General features: G+C 38.7%; 1 protein-coding gene across 1 annotated transcript; it reads left to right on the top strand.

Moving 5' to 3' along the window:
- Nucleotides 1-7,948: 7,948 nt before the first annotated feature.
- Nucleotides 7,949-10,888, top strand: LOC103421902 (glutamine synthetase cytosolic isozyme). Its single transcript, XM_008359948.4, has 9 exons — nucleotides 7,949-8,217; nucleotides 8,767-8,806; nucleotides 8,921-9,024; nucleotides 9,155-9,203; nucleotides 9,332-9,526; nucleotides 9,707-9,835; nucleotides 9,941-10,015; nucleotides 10,101-10,192; nucleotides 10,303-10,888. The coding sequence occupies exons 1-9, from the start codon at nucleotides 8,144-8,146 to the stop codon at nucleotides 10,613-10,615; spliced, it is 1,071 nt and encodes a 356-aa protein (XP_008358170.3). The 5' UTR covers nucleotides 7,949-8,143; the 3' UTR covers nucleotides 10,616-10,888.
- Nucleotides 10,889-23,405: the final 12,517 nt, after the last annotated feature.

The raw sequence follows: 23,405 nt of genomic DNA, 5'->3' as shown, positions 1-23,405 counted from the left end.
GGGGAGGGGGAGATGGGGAAGCAATAAGTTTTAATTAGGGTGCATTTTCGTCCATAATTCTCAATTAGTGTTAATGCGTATCACCTTATTTACTCTTATTGATTGAGTTTAAAATTTGAGATTTATGTCTATACATAAATCTCTAAATTTAAATCATCGCACGATAATAAGTTGACACATCCCAAACTGTAATGTCCACATAGATATCCAAATTGCGATGTGCTAGCTTCGTCACTTGTCTAGATGACAGCCATCACATCGCAATTCGAGAGTCCAGGTGGACATTCCGAATCGAAGTATGTTATAAGTAAGATGTTAAGCATCACCATCAATTAAGAAAAATGAGCATTTTTTTTTTAATTATTAAATAGTTAGTGGTTAATTTGATTGAAATATCCACCTCATGTTTACCATATGGATGCCACATCAACAAAGTTAACATGATAGATAAAAAACCGTCAAAGTGGAACAAAAATCGATAAAGTATAAAATTGCGATTTTTATTTTTGAAAGAAAAATATGAAATTAAGTTTAAGTTTCGTAAGCCATTGCAGAATATAAGCCTTCTAACTTTAACTGAGAGTGTGCATAGTGACCACTGACCAAATGAAAGTAATGGGATAGCAAATTTTCAAGGTCCTGAGCCTCTATTTCTGAAGCCAAAATGTCAATAAAATCTTGGAACAAACAAGCCACAAAGACCTAGACTTTTACATGTTGGACGTTCTAAAGGTTTTGGCAATTCTACTTCCACCACCCATATCATGAAAAGTTTATTTACCTATTTATTATAAATTTAGGCGTACAATTTATTCTAGTTTTCAATAATACAATATCACTGAAAAAAAAGTTTAATTTGTTGCAGTTCTATTTGTCACAACCCGTCCCGAAATTTATTTATCGTGGATGTGAAATGACTAAATTGCCCTTAAAGGCTATTAAGGTACGTCTGACATGTTATTCGAATAAATGTATACTCTCCTAAGTTCTTGGAAAAATTTAATTAAGTAGATTAAATGGTATGCAAATTGTGTGGTTAGGGACCTAAAGGAATTGGATTGTGATTGTTTTGGGTGGACCACACACACACGGGACAAGCCCTCTCTCATACCCGTGCCCTCTCTCTCTCCTCCCTTGCAGTTCTCTTCCTCTCTCCCTCTCGAACTTGTACGGACGAGGACCAAAACCCTCAAATCTTCACGGATCGACGTCAAAAAGGTGAGTTCCTTCATCCTTGCAACCTCCTGAGTCGATTGGTACTAGTTTTAGAATTGGAAACCCTCGAAATCATGTGAAATCCGAACCCCAGTTTGATGTCACTGTTCATGCACACGTGAAATGTTGATTTTCAGGGAATTCTAAGCTTACAGGGAGCTTAGTGATGTCACAAGGAAGCTCCGAGTACTTAGTTTGAAGGTTTTGGACGTCAGGATCGTAGGGTTCGAAGCTGGCCGGTTTTCTTGGATTTTCTTCGGTGAGATTTCGTATGTTTTTTAGCCTTAAATTAGTATAACGTGATTCTACATGCTTAGGGCTTCATTTTGATGTAAAGTTTGAAAAAAATGGTTGAGAATTGACGGAGAACATGGAGATTGAAAAATCTCCAGTTTTCCGGCGCCGGCGAAACCAGTCCGGCGACTGGAGGAAGAAGATGACGCGCGTGGGTCCGTGCCCTTCTCGACGAGTGGGGGCATGTGCCGTGTTGGAAATTTTTTCTAAAAATACCTCGACGTCCGTGACGTCGAGTATGTCACTGTAGTATATTCATATACCCAATTTGAGCATCGTATGAGAAGTTATTACGTATTATTGGTTGTGTGCTTTAAATAACGTTTTTTTAGTCGTTTTGCATATAGGTGAGACCTATCCCGAGGACGAGCGCGTTCAATGGCGTCACGGGGGTTACGACCCTTCGACTTACCAGTGAGTGGGCAGTATTTTCTGTATTTACCTATATACTATTGATTTTTCCCAGAAATTGAATTTAAATGAAAGTATGTTTTAAAACGCCATGCATACATATATATGAAATATATGAATTAGTAATTGTTGCATATATATGTTAAATGGTGCTGTAGACGCACATGTGAGTATCAGGTGAGTTATATTGTTCGTATGATTTATTGATGATGTGAATTGTGTTGAGAGCTCATAACCTGCACCCCTGGTGTTAGTGCTTATATTATTCACCCCGCACCACACGCTCACCTTGGATCCAAGTAGGTGCATATCGTACAGACCATTAGAGGGTTTAGACATGTCGTACAAACCATTAGAGGTGGTTCCGACTTGTAGGTGACTTTAGATTATTATACAGCTGTTGATGAGAGAAGCACTAGAGCGTATTCTTACACCATTTTTGTCGTACAGACTACTTCAGGTAGTTCCGATTTATGTGCAGAGTAATGCCGTACAGGTCACAGTGGTGACTCCGGTTGGATTGGATATTGAGTTATAAAATTAACCGTACATGACAGCTGCAGGGTCTCCGGTTGATTCATTATTTCACCTGTTATATTGATGCATTCTTATTCTGTTGTTGACGTTTATAGCATGGCATACTTTCTGGTTTTCGATAAAGATTGGTGATTTGAGATATTTAAAGAATTATATGCTTATTATGTTATTTTCTGGGAAAGTATACATATTTTACAGCGAGGGGTTAGAAATGTTATTAAATGAAATGTTTTCGAAAAGTTTTGTTTTACTGACCCACTCAATCTTGTTTTGCGCCCCTCCAGGTTCTAGTTAGCAGCGTTGATGGCCCACGAGGATTCCCACGGCGTACTGACAGACTACATAAATGTAGGACTCACCTTCGGACGTTGTAATTTAGTTATAGTCCTACTTGACTGCACCTAGTACTGATGCTCTGAACATATGTGTTTCACACTTAAACTCACTCTAGTATGCTAGTTGGTTATTATTGTTAGTAGATGGATTTTATTCCTTTGTAATTCTTTTATCTTTTGCTTCCGCATCGCACTTTTGGTTACGTCACGCTCACGTGACGGCCAACACGCCTTGATTCTAGGATTTGAGTGTGTCACTATTAATTTAGGAATGTGAGTGTGTAAATTCTATCATATATGGCATATTCTTATGAGATTCTACCATATATCTTAAACTAATATTATTATATTAGAATTGTAATTCTATTGGAATAAGGAATTTACATATGTGTTATACTATAGAAATAAAACTTACATACTGTGGTTTACCCTTGTTGGTTGCTTAACTTCGAATCTTAGTTGAACCCCTTCAATTATTGTACCATTTGTAAAAAATAAAAAATAAAAAGGCCCCTAACTTTTATCTTTTGGGTTCGAGCAAGTAACTATGTTTTCGTTTAAAAATGTTTTTAAAATGATTGAACGTTTTTTCCAAAAAAATATTTTTGGTTCTAAAAATGCAAAAATGCTTACATTTTTATTAAGAATAAGTTTTTAAAATATTATCACCAAAAATACTTTCAATTTTAAATGCATTTCTAAACAAGTCATATAACCTCTTTGCCATTTCTTTCACCCAACTTTTTTTTTTATCATAATGTCGAAAAAAAAAAATTTAAAAAAAAAAGAACCTTGTATTTTTTGCTCTTTTTTAATCAATTTTGAATTGCCGTTTAGTACTATAGTATTTCTCTTCACTTTCAATTTTTGTGAAAAGAGAATTTAAACCATATTATTACTAGATCATTATGAGATCCACCCCATCTTTCTTAGTTTAAAAAAAAGAAAGAAAAGAAAGTTCTTTCCTAAGAAGCCAAGCAGGGGGCGTTAATTGATTAAGAAAATCTTATCTTTTTACACCAAGTCCCAAGCAAAAGGATTCGATTGGGAGATCTAGAGCTGATGTGGGGCCCTTGCTCTGACTGTGGAGAAATTTTTTTCATGTGACTGGAACACACACCTCAGCATGACAGGTAGTGTTTCTTACCAATAACCTATGAACACATGTATCCTTATAGTATAACAATTTAATACATTTAAATTTTAATAGAAAAATCAAAATAAACAAGACATGCACGGTTCCCAACCCCTCTCTCTCCCCAACCCCGTCTTTGAATAAATTCCCCGGATCTTGATGAGATCAAGATTGTCGAATCGGGCGCGCAGTGTGGACAGAGAAGGAAAGAGTTTGCAATATTCCATTTCTTGTGCAGGGGAACAAGATTGAACCGATTGACATCGCTTGAAGATTAACTTCTGTTGGGAAGGGGATTGATGGAAGAGAAATAGTGTGCCTTTACACTTAGCCAAAATGGCGGTCAAAGAGGAAAAGCTATAGTGTACCTTTTACACTCAAAATCCACTCAACCACCTCATTCCGAGCCGCCATCAAAGACCCATTTGAGATTTCTCCACCAAAATACACATGGGTTTGTTCCTCTTTGGAGATTAGAGAGGAAAGTTCATCATTTTCTCATAACATATCACTTTCCAGGAAAATCAAAGGGAAAGATGATTGCTTTTTTGAAAACCCATCACAGTTCTCGCCCTCCTCTTCACTACCATTGTCTCCCAAATCTTCCTCAAATCCTTCTTTGCAGAATAATAAAGGATCAAATGCCATTGGAGGGTTTTGGAGCTCTTGGGGTTCTTCTTGCAAAACCATCTTCTTCAGAGAAGAAGAGAAGAAAAACATTGGTCATTACACAAAAAGAACAAGGGAGAGAGAAAAGGTTGAGCTTATGCCCATATCCATCTCTAAGTTTGTTCCTTTCTCTCTCTTTACTTTTTTAAGAGAAAGAGCGCCAAACCCAGCAAGCAGGTGAAATGGTTTTTATCTCAGAACCCTTTGTTTAAGATTTTGCCGGTAACAATGGAGGGAAAATAGTTAGGATGAGATGGAACGTTGTAGCAGACTGGGACTAGAAATTTTGGGAATTGTGCACATGTTGTTTATTTTGATTTTTTTAATAAAATTTAGATGTACTAAATTATTATGCTATAAGGATACAGGTGTCCATAAGTTATTGGTAAGGAACATCACCTGTCATGCTGAGGTGTGTGTTCCAGTATCATGGAAAATTTTCTCCTGATTGTGAACCTAATTGAATTATCAACCAATTACATTTCCAAGGACACATGTTGGTGACATTGGTGCTCTCGTCTTGTCCTATGTCGTACACAACAATTTGTATAATTACATTTTTGGAATGAGGAGAAGGAATTGGATGCACTAAATACACTTTTAGGTTGTGTTTGTTAAATATTTTTAGTCCAGATTGACTTTAGCTAGAACTAGGGGTGGGTAAACAGGTATAGGAACCGAGAGTAGGAGTGGGTAATTAAGGGGCGGGCCGAGTTCTAGTATTTGGAATAACGGGACCCCGAACGACTCGTTTCTAACTATAACAACCATTAGTAATTCTCTAACCCTAATCCATTATCCATAGTCCTTTTCTTCTTGGACTTCAAACCAGACTCCCACTTGATTCCTCGACTTGGGACTCACTCCACCCACACTCTTCTCCCTCTCGACAACGACAACACCACATATCTAGTATTCACCCAAACAATCACTGTCGTCTTAACCACAGGAGTCACGTATCACCTCACCATCGGAGAAGACAAAGATTGTGAGGCTCTAGGTCGAAGAAGACGGAAGGGAACAACTCGGTTGCTGACCACCCAATATAGTTCGAATCGGATGATTTCGCTACGTTTTTAACTTGATCGACGATCTTATCATCACGATTCAGGATTAGACTCCAATGGACGATAACAAGTCCATCGAGGTCGCACGTCCTAAGAAAGAAGACTAAGGAAGACAATAACTTCAAGTGGGGAAAACTTCTTCTCACACGACCGATTCTATTTTGTGATGAGGAAGACAACCTCAACAAGGTCGTCCCTTCCATGGTTGACAAAAAAAATGATATTGGTCCTGTGGACCCGGCCAGTTTCGGCCTGTTTCAAACGAGTCGGGTTAGATCCAGTTCTCAAATGCTGAAATCCTATTACTCGGCTCAATCTGCCCCATTACTATTTACAACAGGAAATGTCCGGTTCCTTTAAATTTGGGCCCGATTCGGCCCGTGCCCATCCCTAGCTAGAACTACTAGTCTGTGTTTGGTGTACTAAGGACAAATATTAATGAAACTTAGTCAGACTAGTGTTGATTAAATACTTCACTAGGTGGTCTTAGCGAGACATCTCGAAAAATAGAGGGTTGTTAAGAGAACTTCGCCAAACTTTTTTGCATCTGCTTCACACCTTCTGTGCAACCAGAACTTCTTGAAATCCTCTGTAACCACATCTTCTTGCTCGAAACACTTCTTGGATGGATCGAGTTTTGGGTCCTTGTAGATCTTGAGCTACAAGATCCGAGCGACTAGAGAAAAAGGGAGGAAGGAGAGAGAGCTAGAGATTGGAATTGAAAATGGTGGCATCGAACAAGACAAAGAAGACCGATGAGAGAATCAAGAGATAGATAAAGTGGGCGTTGGACAAGAAAAAAGGGAGAGGGAAGAGACATGGAGAAAAATAGGGAAAGCTTTTGAAATAGAGATAGAGAGTTCTAGAAAAGGAACAAGAAAACAAAAGATAATTGCTTTTTATTATCATAATTATTAGTCCGACACTGCACCAAACACTTCACTAAATCAATCCAGCATGGTTTATTCTAAGTCAGTTCAACTTAGTCCCTGAAATCAGTCTAATGTGAGATAGTCTAGTTCAATAAACGCACCTTTATAATGAGTCTATATCTAGCGCTCGTTGTTTCTCTTTGTAAAACCCTAGATCTAATAACCCCAAATCGCCTCTCATTCATTCTGCTAGCATCGGAGGCATCCCACTGCCCTTCTTACTAATCCTCCTCCATCATCCTCTCTCTTGCTAATTCTCATCCCGCACTTACCCCCTCATACTCTTTGTTCTGAATTTTCCCATTTTTCCTGATTCCTTCTTCCCACTTTTATCCCGACATTTCTTCCTCATTCTTTCTAAAAAGCTATCCCTTTCTCGTGCTCTGCTTTCAATCATTTCTTCATTTGACGTTTTAAGAGTCGATGGCATCCATTTTTGGTGTTTTTCGGCAATCTTACTGATTAATATTACTAGTTTCCCACCCTTTCAATCTACTTGTCGTCCTTTTACAAACCCAAACCTTCATTTTCACCCATCCCCTTCATCTACCTTCCATCCCTATAATTGATACCCACCCAAACCTATGCTACGACCCTCGAGCGAAAAACCGAAGATGGATGCCATATCCATTTTTCTCCTCGAGCGAAAAACCGAAGATGGATGCCATATCCAAGTGTTATGTGGCTTAGCCAAAATAAGGTTATTTTACACATTTTATTTTTTAAAAATATTTTTTTCTCCTTTATAATATCATAATATTAAAAAAAGAATTGCTAAGAAAGGCATTACAAATACAAACAAATTAGGGTTTCCAAAAGTATCAGCCAAATCCTTTTTATCTGTGCTGCTCTTTTGTTAGACGAGTATACGTGTGGTAAAAGACTCTTTTTATTTTATAATTTATTTCTTATTAAAGTCCACTTAAAAACAATGAATTTACTAACCATCCAGAAACCTATTTTTTATGTGAACATTTTATTTTTATTTTTGGAATTTCTAATAAAAGAAATCTCATTCTAATTACAAGTGTATTTTTTGTTAATTATAAAAAATTTAAAATGAAAGTAAAATTTTTAGAATAATAATAACAAGTACTTAACATTTCTCTCTCTCTCTCTCTCTCTATATATATATAATATTAAGACCCAAAGAAGCAGCTATCAGGTGAACATTTGTCCATATATCTCGAACAACGTGGACCCCTCTGATTTGATTCTCCTCGCTACCCAAAACTTTATCAGAATCATAATTTTCTCTGAAACGGCAAAATTAGTAAAAATATAATTATTTGTTAAATCTCTTCCAGTACTTATTCAATTACAAAAATTACCAATTATTTTCCCTTTTTTTATAAAAAAAAAGGGGAAAATTTTAATAATTTAAGATTCCTTCTACGTTCACAGCACCGAGAGACCGTACTATAAAAAGGAGCACACACCCATCTCCCTGTTTACTTCTCTTTGAATACAATCACTCACTGAAAGAGCGGAGATAGAGAGAAAGAGAGAGAGAGTCTTCGCTTCAAGTCTTTGTGTTTCTCTGCAACTATGTCGCTCGTCTCAGATCTCATCAACCTCGACCTCTCAGACAGCACTAAGAAGATCATCGCAGAGTACATATGGTCAGCCCCTTTATCCTCTTACTCTTTTAATCTTCTGTTTTTCCATACATGGAAATGGTATACGTATTTCTGTGTATTTATACGCATTTTATACGTATGCAAATGGGTTTGCTTGTTTTGATGGATACGTTAATGGGTTGGCTTTGGTTTTGTGTTTCGTTCTTGTAATCGACCGCTTGGAGGGTTGATTGTCAGATGGTAAAAGCCTCTGTCTTCTGCTTTTCTGCAGAGAAATAACTCCTGTTTCTTTTTTGGTTTACTTTGCTTTCTGTTTTAATTTCTTGTTTTTCTACTTTGTTGGAGTAAACTTTTTATTCTTTGTTTGCTTTCATCTTGTTTAATTCGGTTGTTGAAGTTCCAAGGTTTTCTACTTTTTTTTCTAAAATTGACCAATTATTTATTCATAGATGTGTATATGTATGCTTCCTATTGAGTGTCACTATCTTTTTTAGTTTGGTTTTGTTAATCCTTCCCAACTTAATCATGTTATTTACTTGGGATTTACCTTCTTTGATTACTTTGCTCAATACTTATGAATTACTGGAACAGGATTGGTGGATCTGGAATGGATATCAGAAGCAAAGCAAGGGTAATTAATCTTCTCCTTCTCTTTGATCTTGTTATCTTGATTGGTTAATTGTTATCTTGATTTGTTCTTAATTAATTTGTTGAAATAGTAATATTTGTTTTTGTCTGTATGTAGACTCTGCCAGGGTCAGTGAGTGATCCTTCAAAGCTTCCCAAGTGGAATTATGATGGTTCCAGCACAAATCAAGCTCCTGGAGAAGATAGTGAGGTTATTTTATAGTAAGCTTTCTTTCTTTTTCTTTTTTTCTTGTAATTTTCTTGCCATTTTTCCTCTTAATAGTTGTATGTTTATATTGTTTAATCGCGGTTATTGGTTTTAATATGTCGTCTTTTTATTGAAACGAATCAGCCCTCAAGCCATTTTCAAGGATCCATTCAGGAGAGGCAACAACATTTTGGTGAGTTATCGACGATCTCCTACCTTTTATAATCTTCTATCTTGTTATTTTCCCCCTTTAATTCAGTTGAGATTGGTATGCTGTGAGCTATTGAACTTATCTGTGTTTCTCAATGATGATCAACTTAGGTGATATGCGATGCCTACACACCCGCTGGGGAACCAATTCCAACTAACAAGAGGGCTGCAGCTGCAAAGATTTTCAGCCATCCTGATGTTGTTGCTGAAGTAACCTGGTATGGAATTGAACAGGAGTACACCTTGCTGCAGAAAGATGTGAAGTGGCCACTCGGCTGGCCCGTTGGTGGTTTCCCAGGCCCTCAGGTAATGGAACGCTCTGTTTTCTGAGGATTTCCGTCATATTTTATGCTCATAATAGTTTACCTAATTCCGACTTTGGAATTGCTAACTTCTAAGGATTCTCCGGACATATATTCTTATGTGATGGTAATTCTACTTTTTTACAAAAAACATAACTTGGTTATGTTGTTTATTGCTGAACAGGGACCGTACTATTGTGCGGCTGGCGCTGACAAGGCCTTCGGGCGCGACATTGTTGACGCACACTACAAAGCCTGCCTTTATGCTGGCATCAACATTAGTGGAATCAACGGTGAAGTGATGCCTGGCCAGGTAAAAGAATCAGATATATATATTTTTTATCTTTCTTTAATGTCCTATCTTCTGCCCAAATGTTAAAAGTATTTCTGAATACAATCCGTTAATCAAATAATGCAGTGGGAATTTCAAGTTGGCCCTTCTGTCGGCATATCTGCTGGAGATGAACTGTGGGCTGCTCGTTATATTTTGGAGGTAACTTAGCATGCTTGATTGTATAATAAAATGCTGGTATTACTTTACGGTGTTGGTCAATGAAGTTTTGTTTCTATGCGAACAGAGGATCACCGAGATTGCTGGGGTGGTTCTGTCATTTGATCCCAAGCCAATCCAGGGTGATTGGAACGGGGCTGGTGCTCACACAAACTACAGGTATAATGCCACTTATTCGTTGTTGAAGGATTTGCATCTGTTGATCAAACTATGTTACGGTTAGCATTGCTTTCTCATATGATGACGTTTGTAATGTTATGCTGTTTCAGCACCAAGTCCATGAGAGAAGATGGAGGCTATGAAGTTATCAAGAAGGCAATTGACAAGTTGGGACTCAGGCACAAGGAGCACATTGCTGCCTATGGAGAAGGCAATGAGCGCCGTTTGACAGGAAGGCATGAAACTGCTGATATCAATACATTCAAATGGGGTGTTGCCAACCGCGGTGCTTCTATCCGTGTTGGTAGAGACACAGAACAAGCTGGCAAGGGCTATTTCGAGGACAGGAGGCCTGCATCGAACATGGATCCATACGTTGTCACATCTATGATTGCAGAAACCACCCTTCTGTTGAAGGCATAAGCACACGCAGCCACACCTACACGCGTGCATTTATAAGTCTTGTGACAACGTAATCGTCTTTCATTGAGGTTGGAAATGTGATTTACCAGATCCTTTTGGATGGATCCTTGTGCGTCCTTAGCTTCAAACTAAGTTAGCTTTGTCCTTTAAACTCTACTATGCTGTTGCTTCATTGCCTCATCATTCTGCCCGTTGTGTTGAATAAGTTTCTTATATGAATAATATTTTTCAAAGGGCTGGTTGGTTTAAATGCCATTTCACTTGTAATTCTTGTTAATTGAGTGCATTATTAGCAATTGATAACCTTGGATACACCTTGCTTAATCTTTGTCCCTTTTTTCATACATCTTCCTGTTTAATCTTGTTCGTTTACCAATTTAATTTAATCAATTCAATGACTAGAAATTGGGAGCAGCCTCTCCATAAAATGGGGGTAAGGCTAGCCGACATTCACCTCTCCCAGACCCTGCGTAAAGCGGGAGCCTTGTGCACTGGGTACGACCTTTTAAATTCAATGACTAGAAATAAAGAAAAATGTAGAAAAAAAAACAAAAGCTCGGCTATCATTTCCATCTTGACATTAATCTGTCATAGGGTAATTTTTCCACCTGTTAGGGGCCATAATGCCCTTGAATTTGGACCTTAATTATGATGGTGGCAATGTCAATGCAGCTTTTTACTCCATGTATTGAGGGTCAGCGGCATTGCCACCCACCATAACTATCACAACAAACAACAACAAAGCATTTTCTCACTAAGTGGGGTCGACTATGTGAATCCTAGAACACTATTGCGCTCGGTTTTGTGTCATGTCCTCCGTTAGATCCAAGTACTCTAAGTCTTTTCTTAGGGTCTCTTCCAAAGTTTTCCGAAGTTTTCCTCTACCCCTTCGGCCCTGAACCTCTGTCCCGTAGTCACATATTCAAACTGGAGCGTTAGTAGGCCTTCTTTGCACATGTCCAACCCACTCATTCCTAATCTTATCATTTCTCGTGAGCCCACACCTCCAACGAAGCATCCTCATCTCCGCTATACCCATTTTGTGTACGTGTTGATGCTTCACCGCCCAACATTCTGTGCCATACAGCATCGCGGACCTTATTGCCATCCTATAAAATTTTCCCTTCAGCTTCAGTGGCATACGACGGTCACACAACACGCCGGATGCACTCTTTCACTTCATCCATCCCGCTTGTATTCCATATATTCTGTCTTTGATCGGCTTAGGCGAAGACCTTTAGATTCAAACACTTCTCTCCAAAGGTTAAGCTTCGCATTTGCCCCTTCCTGAGTTTCATCTATCAACCCTATATCGTCTGCGTAAAGCATACACCGAGGAATAACATCTTGAATATGTCCTGTTAACTCATCCATTACCAATGCAAAAAGGTAAGGACTTAAGGATTGTTGATGCATAAAATCAGTGAGGACTTTGGTACAACAGAAAGTATTAAGTTTGTGACCTTCGCTAGATTGCTCCGGTCATTAGTGTGGATAAGTATGTAAAAGGATAGAGACAGGAGAGAAAACACAAGATGTACGTGATTCACCCAGATTGGCTACGTCCACGAAGTAGAGGAGTTCTCATTAATTGTGAAGGGTTTACACAAGAACATAGGTTCAAGCTCTCCTTTAGTGGGTATAAGTGAATGATTTAGTATAAATGACATTAGGAAATATTTTGGGAGAATGATCTCCTTTTATAGAAGAGAGTTTCTAGCCTTGTTCTGACATTGACACGTGTCGTGTTGTGATTGGCTTTCGATGTTGACACGTGTTGCGCTATGATTGGCTTCTGATGTCAACACGTGTCGCTCTGTGATTGGCCTCCTGGTTTGATGGGAAGCTCCTCGGTTGGGGACTTGCAAGATCCAAGCTGCTGAGTAATCACGAAACTTCTAAGTACCGAAGTGTGGTATCGTCTTCACTTGCCTTATCTGTCTCATAGGTAGATGTGGCATCTTCTCTGGAAGTACTCTTCCTCCGTCCAGGGGTGGTATCTTTAACTGGTGGAGATGCACAAGGTAATGTATCAATTTCACTTGAAACTTACTTGTAGTTTCAGGCGTGGTCAAGCGCGATACAAACCATGTAGTAGGAGTCCCCCAAGTCGCCGAGCTAGGAGATCTGCTGAAAGAGGTGACAGACAAGGTAAGCAATCGGAGCTCCAAGCAATCAGTCCCAGATCCGAAGTTGGATTTCGAGTTCCGGCTGATTGTTCTCATTCTCCTTATCTTGCAGGCAGCATGAAGGATAAAGAGAAGAAAAGGACAAGAGATGATATGAGATACTTTTGCTTTTGAAGAAGTAACTTTCCACAGGCTTATTCTTGAAATGGGCTGGAGGGTTTTCTGGTTTTCTCCAGAGTATAAGGCCGACTAAAGAATTTGATGGTCAAAACAAGTCCATTAAATCTAGAGTACATTCGACCCTGCTGATATGGGATACTTTTGCTGTTGACAAAGTAGTGGATGTATCGGCACGTGTTCTGTTACGCTTGTCTCCACATGCTTCCTTGTATCCTTCTCACTTGCCCTATCTGTTCCTCAGACAGATGTGGTATCTTTTCTGGAAGCATAAGATGTTGAAGATGAGTACTCGAGAGCAATGCCAGGTAAGTAATCAGGTAAGGGGTTCCAATCAGTCAGTTTCTGACTAGAAGCTTGATTCCAAGTGCTGACTGATTGCTCTCTTTCTCATTGTCTTGCTAGTAAGAATAAGGCCAAAGGAAAAGACAGGGAAAAAGCATGATATGAGATACTCTTGCTTTTAACCCTGATGATATGAGATATTCTTGCTCTGGTGTAGCTTGTTTGCAGAGGTATTATCGGGGGGAAAGAAAGCTGAGTATTTCAAGAGGCTTCGTTGGGAGTGCCCTCTCATATATAAGGAAGGGTTGAGCATTTTTGCAGGTCTGCCTGTCAATTGAGGATGGAGGTCGACATATATAGGAGTCTCCCTAACAACAAGTAGTAATGTTATTCCTTTACCCTTCTTGGTCATAGCATTGTAGTGGGAGCTGCCCGCTTCACGTGTTTTAACTCTGTCAGAGCACTTTGAAAAAGTGGTCTGTGGTATCTGGAAAGCTGATGTTGCGTGTGAAGATTACAGACAAGCTTTATCCAAGGAGATCTGGCTCTCAAAGTTGAGAAAGTGATGCCTCTTCGGTTTTCGAACAAGCGATCTTGTTGGGGATCTGGCTCTCGAGATTCAGAGAACGGTGCTTTTTCGATTTTTGAGAAAGCAATCCTGCTGGGAGTCTGGCTCTTGAAATTTGGAGATCGGTGTCTCTTCGATTTTTGAGAAAGTAATCCTGTTAGGAGTCTGGCTCTTGAGATTCGGAGGGCGGTGCCTCTTCAAATTTGGAGCAAGCAATCTTGTTGGGAGTGTTTTCTCGAATGTGAGTAAAGGTTGGGCATTTTTGCTAGTCTACCTTGCCATAGAGCACAGAGGTTGACACACAGGGACTTTCCAATTATCCAGCAGTGGTGTTGTTTCTTTACCCTTGTGGGTAATAATATGGTAGCTAAACTTTCAAAATTTATGCGTCTAAACTTTGTTAGTGCTGTTTCTTTGCTATTCTTTTACCCTTCTTGGTCATAGCGATGTAGTGGGAGCTGCAAGCTTCACGTGTCTAAATTTTGTCAGAGATCTTTAGCAAAGTTATCTGTGGTACCCATGAGCTGATGTTGCGTGTGGAAAATGGATGATTGAACAATAAGATTCACGTGCTTTCTACTCCACCAGAAATCTTCGACAGATTGCCCGTAATTTCTGCAAAGCTGAGTGTGCATGTGACAGGTGCTGACAAGGCTAAGAAAGCAGGTGCATCTTCGATTTCTGAGATCGGCCCTCGTGGTATCTGAGCAGCCCATCTTTTGAGAAAGCAAGCGCCTCTTCGATTTTTCAGATCGGCCCTCGTGGTCTTTGAGCAGCCCAGCTTTTGAGAAAGCAAACGCCTATTCGATCTCTGAGATCGGCCCTCGTGGTCTTTGAGCAGCCCAGCTTTTGAGAAAGCAAACACCTCTTCGATTTCTCAACAAGCGCCTCTTCGATTTCTTAACCTCTGTCGAGTGCAGATTTTTATAGAGGCTGGCATTAAGTTCCAAAGCACACTTGAATCTGCACCAATAGAAGCTCTATTCTTGCACTTTTAAGATCTTGATTTGTCCGACCTCTTCTCTCTTCAACACCTTTGAAAATGTCTGGCCCTTCCGACCGTCGTTTTGACTTGAACCTTTGTGAAAAGGCAGCCGCGCCTTCTCCAGACAACATATGGCGCCCATCATTCTTATCCCCTACTGGTCCTTTTACCGTTGGGGATTCTGTGATGAAGAATGATATGACTGCTGCGGTGGTGGCCATGAATATTCTCACTCCCAAAGATAACAGACTTCTTTCTAAACGGTCTGATGAGTTGGCTGTTAAGGATTCTCTGGCTCTCAGTGTTCAATGTGCAGGTTCTGTGTCGAATATGGCCCAACGCCTATTTACTCGAACCCGCCAAGTTGAATCATTGGCGGTTGAAGTGATGAGTCTCAAGCCGGAGATTAGAGGGCTCAAGCATGAGAATAAACAGTTGCACAGGCTCGCACATGACTATGCTACAAACATGAAGAGGAAGCTTGACCAGGTGAAGGAATCTGATGGTCAGATTTTACTTGATCATAAATGGTTTGTGGGTTTATTCCAAAGGCATTTATTGCCTTCGTCTTTTGGGGCTGTACCGCGTAATGAAGCTCCAAATGATCAGCCTCTGATGCCTCTTCCTTCTAGGGTTCTGTCCAGTACTGAGGCTCCGAGTGATCACCCTCCGGTGCCTTCTCTTTCTGGGGCTTTACCAACTGCTGAGACTTCTCCTAAGCAACCTTTGTGAATGCCCCCTCTTGTTTGTTTATTTTGACTCATGTATATGTACATATTTGTAACTTATTGGAGATATCAATAAATAAGCTTTGCTTCATTTCAACGTATTGTGTTAAATACACCAAAGCCTTATTCACTAAATTTTTTGAATTTTTCTTTTGTTGAAGCTTGTATGTTGAAGCTTTGTGAGTGAAGCATGTAAGTTGAGGTAGTGTTCCCTTAATTTCTCGAGTGAGGAAAATTTTTCAGTTGGAGACTTGAAAAATCCAAGTCACTGAGTAGGGTCGGCTATATGAATCTTAGAACGCCATTGTGCTCGGTACTGTGTCATGTCCTCCGTTAGATCCAAGTACTCTAAGTCTTTTCTTAGAGTCTCTTCCAAAGTTTTCCTAGGTCTTTCTCTATCCCTTCGGCCCTGAACCTCTATCCCGTAGTCACATCTTCTAACCGGAGCGTCAGTAGGCCTTCTTTGCACATGTCCAAACCACCATAACCGATTTTCTCTCAGCTTTCCTAAAATTTCGGTTACTCCTACTTTACCTCGGATATCCTCATTCCTAATCTTATCCTTTCTCGTGTGCCCACACATCCAACGAAGCATCCTCATCTCTGCTACACCCATTTTGTGTATGTGTTGATGCTTCACCGCCCAACATTCTGTGCCATACAGCATCGCCGGCCTTATTGCCGTCCTATAAAATTTTCCCTTGAGCTTTAGTGGCATACGACGGTCATACAACACGCCGGATACACTCTTCCACTTCATCCATCCAACTTGTATTCTATGGTTGAGATCTCCATCTAATTTTCCGTTCTTTTGAAAGATAGATCCTAGGTAGCGAAAGTAGTCGCTCTTTGGTATTTCCTGATCTCCGATCCTCACCCCTAACTCATTTTGACGTCCATTTGCACTGAACTTGCACTTCATATATTATGTCTTTGATCGGCTTAGGCGAAGACCTTTAGATTCCAACACTTCTCTCCAAAGGTTAAGCTTCACATTTACCCCTTCCTGAGTTTCATCTATCAACACTATATCGTCTGCGAAAAGCATACACCAAGGAATATCATCTTGAATATGTCCAGTTAACTCATCCATTACCAACACAAAAAGGTAAGGACTTAAGGATGAGCCTTGATGTAATCCTACAGTTATAGGGAAGCTTTCGGTTTGTCCTTCATGAGTTCTTACGACAGTCTTTGCTCCTTCATACATATCCTTTATAGCTTGGATATATGCTACTCGTACTCCTTTCTTCTCTAAAATCCTCCAAAGAATGTCTCTTGGGACCCTATCATACGCTTTTTCCAAATCTATAAAGACCATGTGTAAATCATTTTTCCCCTCTCTATATCTTTCCATCAATCTTCGTAAGAGATAGATTGCCTCCATGGTTGAGCGTCCTGGCATGAACCCAAATTGGTTGTCCGAAACCCGTGTCTTTTGCCTCAATCTATGCTCAATGACTCTCTCCCAGAGCTTCATTGTATGACTCATTAGCTTAATACCCCTATAGTTCATGCAATTTTGTACGTCACCCTTATTCTTGTAGATAGGCACCAAAGTGCTCTTTTGCCACTCATTTGGCATCTTCTTCGTTTTCAAAATCCTATTGAAAAGGTCAATGAGCCATGCTATACCTGTCTCTCCCAAGACTTTTCACACTTCGATCGGTATATCATCTGGGCCCACTGCTTTTCTATGCTTCATCTTCTTCAAAGCTACAACCACTTATTTCTTCCTGATTTAACAATAAAAGGAGTAGTTTCTACACTCTTCTGAGTTACTCAGCTCCCCTAAAGAAGTACTCATTTCATGTCCTTCATTGAAAAGATTATGAAAATAACCTCTCCATCTGTCTTTGACCGCGTTTTTTGTAGCAAGAACCTTTCCATCCTCATCCTTAATGCACCTCACTTGGTTTAGGTCCCTTGGCTTCTTTTCCCTTGCTCTAGCTAGTTTATAGATATCCAACTCTTATTCTTTGGTATCTAGTTGCTTATACATATCGTCATAAGCCACTAACTTAGCTTCTCTCACAGCTTTCTTCGCCGCTTGCTTCGCTCTTCTATACCTTTCACCATTTTCATCGGTCATATCCTTGTATAAGGCTTTACAACATTCCTTCTTAGCCTTCACCTTTGTTTGTACCTCCTCATTCCACCACCAAGATTTCTTTTGGTGTGGAGCAAAGCCCTTGGACTCTCCTAATACCTCTTTTGCTACTTTTCGGATACAACTAGCCATGCAATCCCACCTTTGGCTAGCTTCCCCTTCTCTATCCCACACACATTGGATGGTTACTTTCTCTTTGAAAATGACTTGTTTTTCTCCTTTTAAATTCCACCATCTAGTCCTTGGGCACTTCCAAGTCTTGTTCTTTTTTCTCACTTTTTTGATATGTACATCCATCACCAACAAGCGATGTTGATTAGCCAAGCTCTCTCCCGGTATAACTTTGTAATCCTTACAAGTTATACGATCCCCTTTCCTCATTAGAAGAAAATCTATTTGTGTTTTTGACGACCCACTCTTATAGGTGATCATATATTCTTCTCTCTTCTTAAAGAATGTGTTGACTAAGAAGAGATCATATGCCATTGCAAAATCCAAGATAGCTTCCCCATCCTCGTTTCTCTCCCCAAAACCATGGCCACCATGAAAACCTCCATAGTTGCCTGTCTCCTTGCCCACGTGTCCATTTAAATCTCCTCCTATAAATAACTTCTCCATTTGAGCAATTCCTTACACCAAGTCTCCAAGGTCTTCCTAAAATTTCTCCTTCGAACTCGTATCCAACCCTACTTGAGGTGCGTACGCACTAATCACATTGATGAGTTCTTGTCCTATTGCAATCTTGATTGCCATGATTCTATCTCCTACCCTCTTGACATCTACAACATCTTATGTCAAGGTCTTGTCCACGATGATGCCAACACCGTTTCTTGTTCTATTTGTGCCCGAATACCAGAGTTTAAACCCTAAGTTTTCTAGATCCTTTGCCTTAAGACCAACCCACTTAGTTTCTTGTAGGCACATAATATTTATCCTTCTCCTCACCATAACTTCCACTACTTCCATAGATTTTCTCGTTAGGGTTCCTATATTCCACGTTCCTAAACGCATTCTACTCTCTTGAACTCTACTCTTCTGTCCTAACTTCTTCAACCTCCCCTGTCTAATATGATCAAAGTACTTCTTTTGTGTGTCATGTGTAAAGTTGATAGGAGCATATGCTCCCAAACAACTTTGAGTGGAGTCGTTCGAAAAGAAGTTTCTATGGCCCCCTTGCTCATTTAACACTGCATCCGGGTGCCGATGGAGATACAACGAGCCTTGCTCACTTATCACTGTGCTCGGGCCACACAGCGCGCCACTTACAGGTGACGCCCTAGCTTTAGCGCGATTTCGTTCTGAATTCATTTTCATAATGATTCGACGTAAACTAGGAGTGCCGGCTGTCGATTACCTGACGCCCTCCCCCTCCTTCTTTATCTGGGCTTGGGACCGGCAATGTAAGATAAACTTACACAGACGGAGTTAACCCACCATAACTATCACAATGTCCCCAAAATTCTTCTTCAAATATTTTTATTTTCTCTAGTTTGTTCAAACCTTGTAGTTTGTAGAAAAGAGGCCATTGACTGTTTGGTAGCCATGCCCCCAAATCTTAGGATGTTGAGAAGGGAGGTTGTTCAACCATTTGGGGGTAGCTTACACCCCTTCATTCATAGCAGATGTGCCCCCTTTGGCAAACTATCCAACGACATTTAATCAGTGTTGTGTCATTTGACACGATTCACTATAATTTCGGATTAGCTAGTGTTTGACAAAACACAAAATGAAATTATGCAAACATTATTTGCTATCACAAATTGCCACTCTACATGTCAAAATTGTGCGTTAAAGGAAACTTCCTACACTCCTACTTTTCCGTTGCTTATTTGGGATACGCAACAAACTTCTTACACACTAAAGTGGTGATGACATGTTACACCTTAATCCATTTATTTTTTCAAAACTTAAAGAGCACAATTTCTTCTTTGCCTTTTAGGTTTAAAGATCAGAACAGTTTATCTCTAGGTTAAGGATCACCGCTGCAAATTAGAAATTGTTTAACCACTTAATTACTATTTATCATATTCATTTCGTTTGTATTGGGCAGTATGTTTACAGAGATCTGATGATAAAAAAGTTTCAATTTTAGAGGGCCTTATATTCATACCTACACATTTGAATAAGGGTTTTCACTCAAGGTATATAGCCAAAGATCTTTTGTAGATTGCTTCACGCATGCTCAAAAAACTCCTGACAACTGTTTACAGCCTTAAGCATCTTAGTCTCTCTCGCTGCGAGAGTATATGATTGACGAGCATTTTGCTCGAATTCAGTCTCCATCCGTAGCTAATTAATTATTTGTTTTTCAGGCCAAATCCGAGTAGAAAGATCGTCAATCACATTAAAACTCATTTCAAAAACAGTAAAACTGACCAACAGAAATTTGAAAAAGATCAAAACACTTTCGAATCATCATTTTTTAATCTCTTTATGACAAATCCTTACAATCTATGGATGCCGGTTGTCTTTGTATTATATTGACGAGAAAGTAAAATAAAATCATCATTTATACAACAACCTGCATTGAAGGAATACATGTGGTGGTATAGCTGTAGACAGTTCAACCAACGACCATACCAATCAAAACTTAATATATTCCAACTGATCACAAAGCCTCCGCGGCCGAAAGTTCGCCGCCTTAACCACCGGTACCGGTACGTACATATACACCCTTTTCTGGCCGCCGACGACTAACCACGAAAGCTTGTGTGTTAAGAACATCTTCACTATTGCCACATATCGCCGCATGCCTATGCCAAAACCCTCCTCTAACGTTCTTCTTTTTCTTCCTCCGATTCGCGTTACCATCCATGAGCGGCAAACTTTCTTGTTGACGAACGTCTTCGTGGACTTGTAGCTTCACTGGTAAAGAGGATTTATCTCTGTATTCGAGATCAGAGTACGAACCTCTCCCGCCCTCTTTCGTGTTCTTTGTACCAAGAACATCTCCAACTAGAAAACCCTTGTGAACTTTGTCTCTGTCACCACTGAACTCTATAAGTTGATCCAATTTCCGAGAAATACTTTCAATTTCATATGTATCAAGAAGCGAGTTACTAGATGTAGTAACGCTTGGAGATTCTAACTTGACAAATTCCGTGCCTTCTTTACTACTAATATTGGCTATATTTTCCATAGCTTCTAGCTTGTACCTGGACGGTTTATATGGAGCGTGACAAGTCCTCCTTAAATCGAATTCCGGCACGGTCGACTTGCTGTCGGAACACGAACCGCGCTCGAACCAGGCCCATGCAGCTGCCTTTACTACTGCCAATTCATCGATGTCGTTGAAGCTTCCCCTCGGCTCTCTCCCTTGCATGATGAATTTATAATACTGAGTTTTTGTAGCTTTATAGAGTTAATTAAGGAGTAATTAGGTTTTCATCCTTATTTTTACTACTCTATTGATTAAAACCTTATTACTTTTTAATTTTTGATCAAGGTCCTTTGTATTAATAATATCATTAATTATTTCAATAATAAAATATTTTTTATTTCTAAATATATTCATTTAATATTAAAAATGTTACAATTAGTATATTTATATTTATGGCTAAATTTTTTATCATATATTTTTATTTTTAGTTTGTACCCATTTTTAATTTGCAACCATTTTTTAATTTGTACCAATTTTCCTTTCAATTTTAATTTGTACCCATATATTAATTTCTTTTTGTGCTCATATTTTTTAAAGTTTTATTTGTATTGTACCCATATTTTTTTATTTATTTGTACCCATTTTTATTTTGGCTAAATGTACCCATTTTGAAGAATGTACCCATGTTTTGATACAATAATTTTTTGGTTATTTTTTATGAATGTACCCATGTTTACACACACACACACACACACAATAGTATATTTATATTTTAAAATTTTTAATCCCACAAATTATGATTTTTTATTTAAAATCTCATTACTATAAACAACTATAAATTTTAATTTTTAATTTAAAAAATATAGTAACGTACATAGAAATAAATTATCAATTAATTTTAGGGACTTGGATCAAAAATTGAAAAACAACAAGGTTTCAGTCAAAGATTGTGCATAAATAGGGACCGCATCTAAAGTCTCCCGTTAATTAAAATAGTTAGGGAGAATAAAGATGTTCAGATAAATTAATATATAGCATAGAAAATTAACGGAGTTTTGGAATTTGTGGGAAAATGAAGTTCCACGTTACAAGGAAAGCATATTTGTTGTTTGTATTTAACTTTTTGTAAACTAGTCTCTATCATTTCCACCCCCTAAAATAAATGGTATAAGTTTTCTCACGGAAAAACAACTTATATGATACAGACATATTATCATATGGCGTTTTGTGCCAATATGGAGACAAAACAACTTATACATGTCTTTATAGAAGACGTCACTGTGTCATATATTTGAGTCATTCTCGTCTCATGAGAGTGTTTGCATTATTGGATGCAATTTGGTCCTGCAGCAGCTACCATTATCAGAATTGAATAAAAACATTCAATAGAAATGGGCATTTGGGTCCACTAGAAAGGTTAATGTTAGGTACAAATTATGGTTGTAGTGAATGTTACGTACTACTTGTTTTCATGGGGAAGGTGAATATCCTTTTTGGTCTTTTTGGTTAACGATGGGGCTAAAGGCTGAACCTTAAGAAAATAAAATAAAACATGCCTAGAAGTAAGGATTTTTAGTAAATGCAATAAATTAGAAAATGAGTCAGTTTACTTTGGTGAGATTTAATACGAGAACGAAAGAAACAATGTCTTTCGAAACACTTTTTTTATTTCGTCTCAAAATTATTACAAGTATCAATTGATTCAACAATTGGATTTGAAGTTATCGTATTATTAGTCTAGGACTAGGATAGAAATAAAGCATTGGGTCGAACTTATCGGGGCTTCGGTCGTTGGCTCCCCTGTCATTAGGTCACCATCCCAAGAAATTTTTCGATTTCTTTCGAAAGCAGATGTTTATTCGTCCAAATGAACAAGTTAGCGTATCCTTACATTAGAAAGAAAACAGTATTATAAGCTCATGATTACCATTCAATTGTCATGGTTGAAGCTCCATCAACGTGTATTATTGTGCACGAAGTTTCCAATTTCTCAATTTTATTTTTGTTTGGCTGAAAAAAAGAAACCTTAAAACTTAACATCCCTAGGACACCATAGTTGAACTCCACACTACAGAATTAACTGAAGAATTATTAGGGAGAAAAATCTTTCAGAGTAAATAGTAGGCCGATCGTTGTCCCTACAAATATGTACTCCACAAGAAATCTACGACGAATGAGTATCAAATTTATCATTTGGGAGAGAGGTTGTAGTTTTTACAACATTACGGAGAGAAGTACCAATAATCTCTCAGAACCCCCACATAAATGGTAGAATATGGTGAGAAGTTGAGCACCAATTATTTCCTTTTGTTGATACAATGATACATATTTACACTAAGGAAGGACAAATAAATAATGGTATCAAACTTCAATTTACAAGATTTGAATCTAAGATTTTTTACTTTAAGGTGAAGAGCAATAAATTAGATCATAGTGTAGACATCGAAATTTCAGTGAAATTAAATATTCACCAATGCATTAAATTTTGGCATGCGAGTGCTTATGTGGCATGTACTATGTGTCTCACAAATTGTACACATGGCACGTGATTCATCAAATCCGACGAGTCATCAAGAATGACAAGTGTCAACACTTGGCATAAGGGACTTATTTGATTTTAATTTAATTAAATCAAATGTTAATTGACGGAGTCAAATCACGAACCGGCTCACAAATCGAGTCTTGGTTCTTTCGTCAATTAATCAAGC

The sequence above is a fragment of the Malus domestica genome, chromosome 09 (assembly GCF_042453785.1).
Source record: "Malus domestica chromosome 09, GDT2T_hap1".
Lineage (NCBI taxonomy): Eukaryota > Viridiplantae > Streptophyta > Magnoliopsida > Rosales > Rosaceae > Malus > Malus domestica.
Note: the sequence above shows the minus strand (reverse complement) of the source record. Positions and strands in the feature narration are given on the sequence as shown.

What these genes read in the sequence shown, in the direction of transcription:
- LOC103421902 (XM_008359948.4), top strand. Translation starts at nt 8,144, where the DNA reads ATGTCGCTCGTCTCAGATCTCATCAACCTCGACCTCTCAGACAGCACT. An exon ending in GATAGTGAGGTTATTTTATA is followed by an intron (nt 9,025 to 9,154) that starts GTAAGCTTTCTT and finishes GAAACGAATCAG; the next exon opens with CCCTCAAGCCATTTTCAAGG. An exon ending in GGAGAGGCAACAACATTTTG is followed by an intron (nt 9,204 to 9,331) that starts GTGAGTTATCGA and finishes TGATCAACTTAG; the next exon opens with GTGATATGCGATGCCTACAC.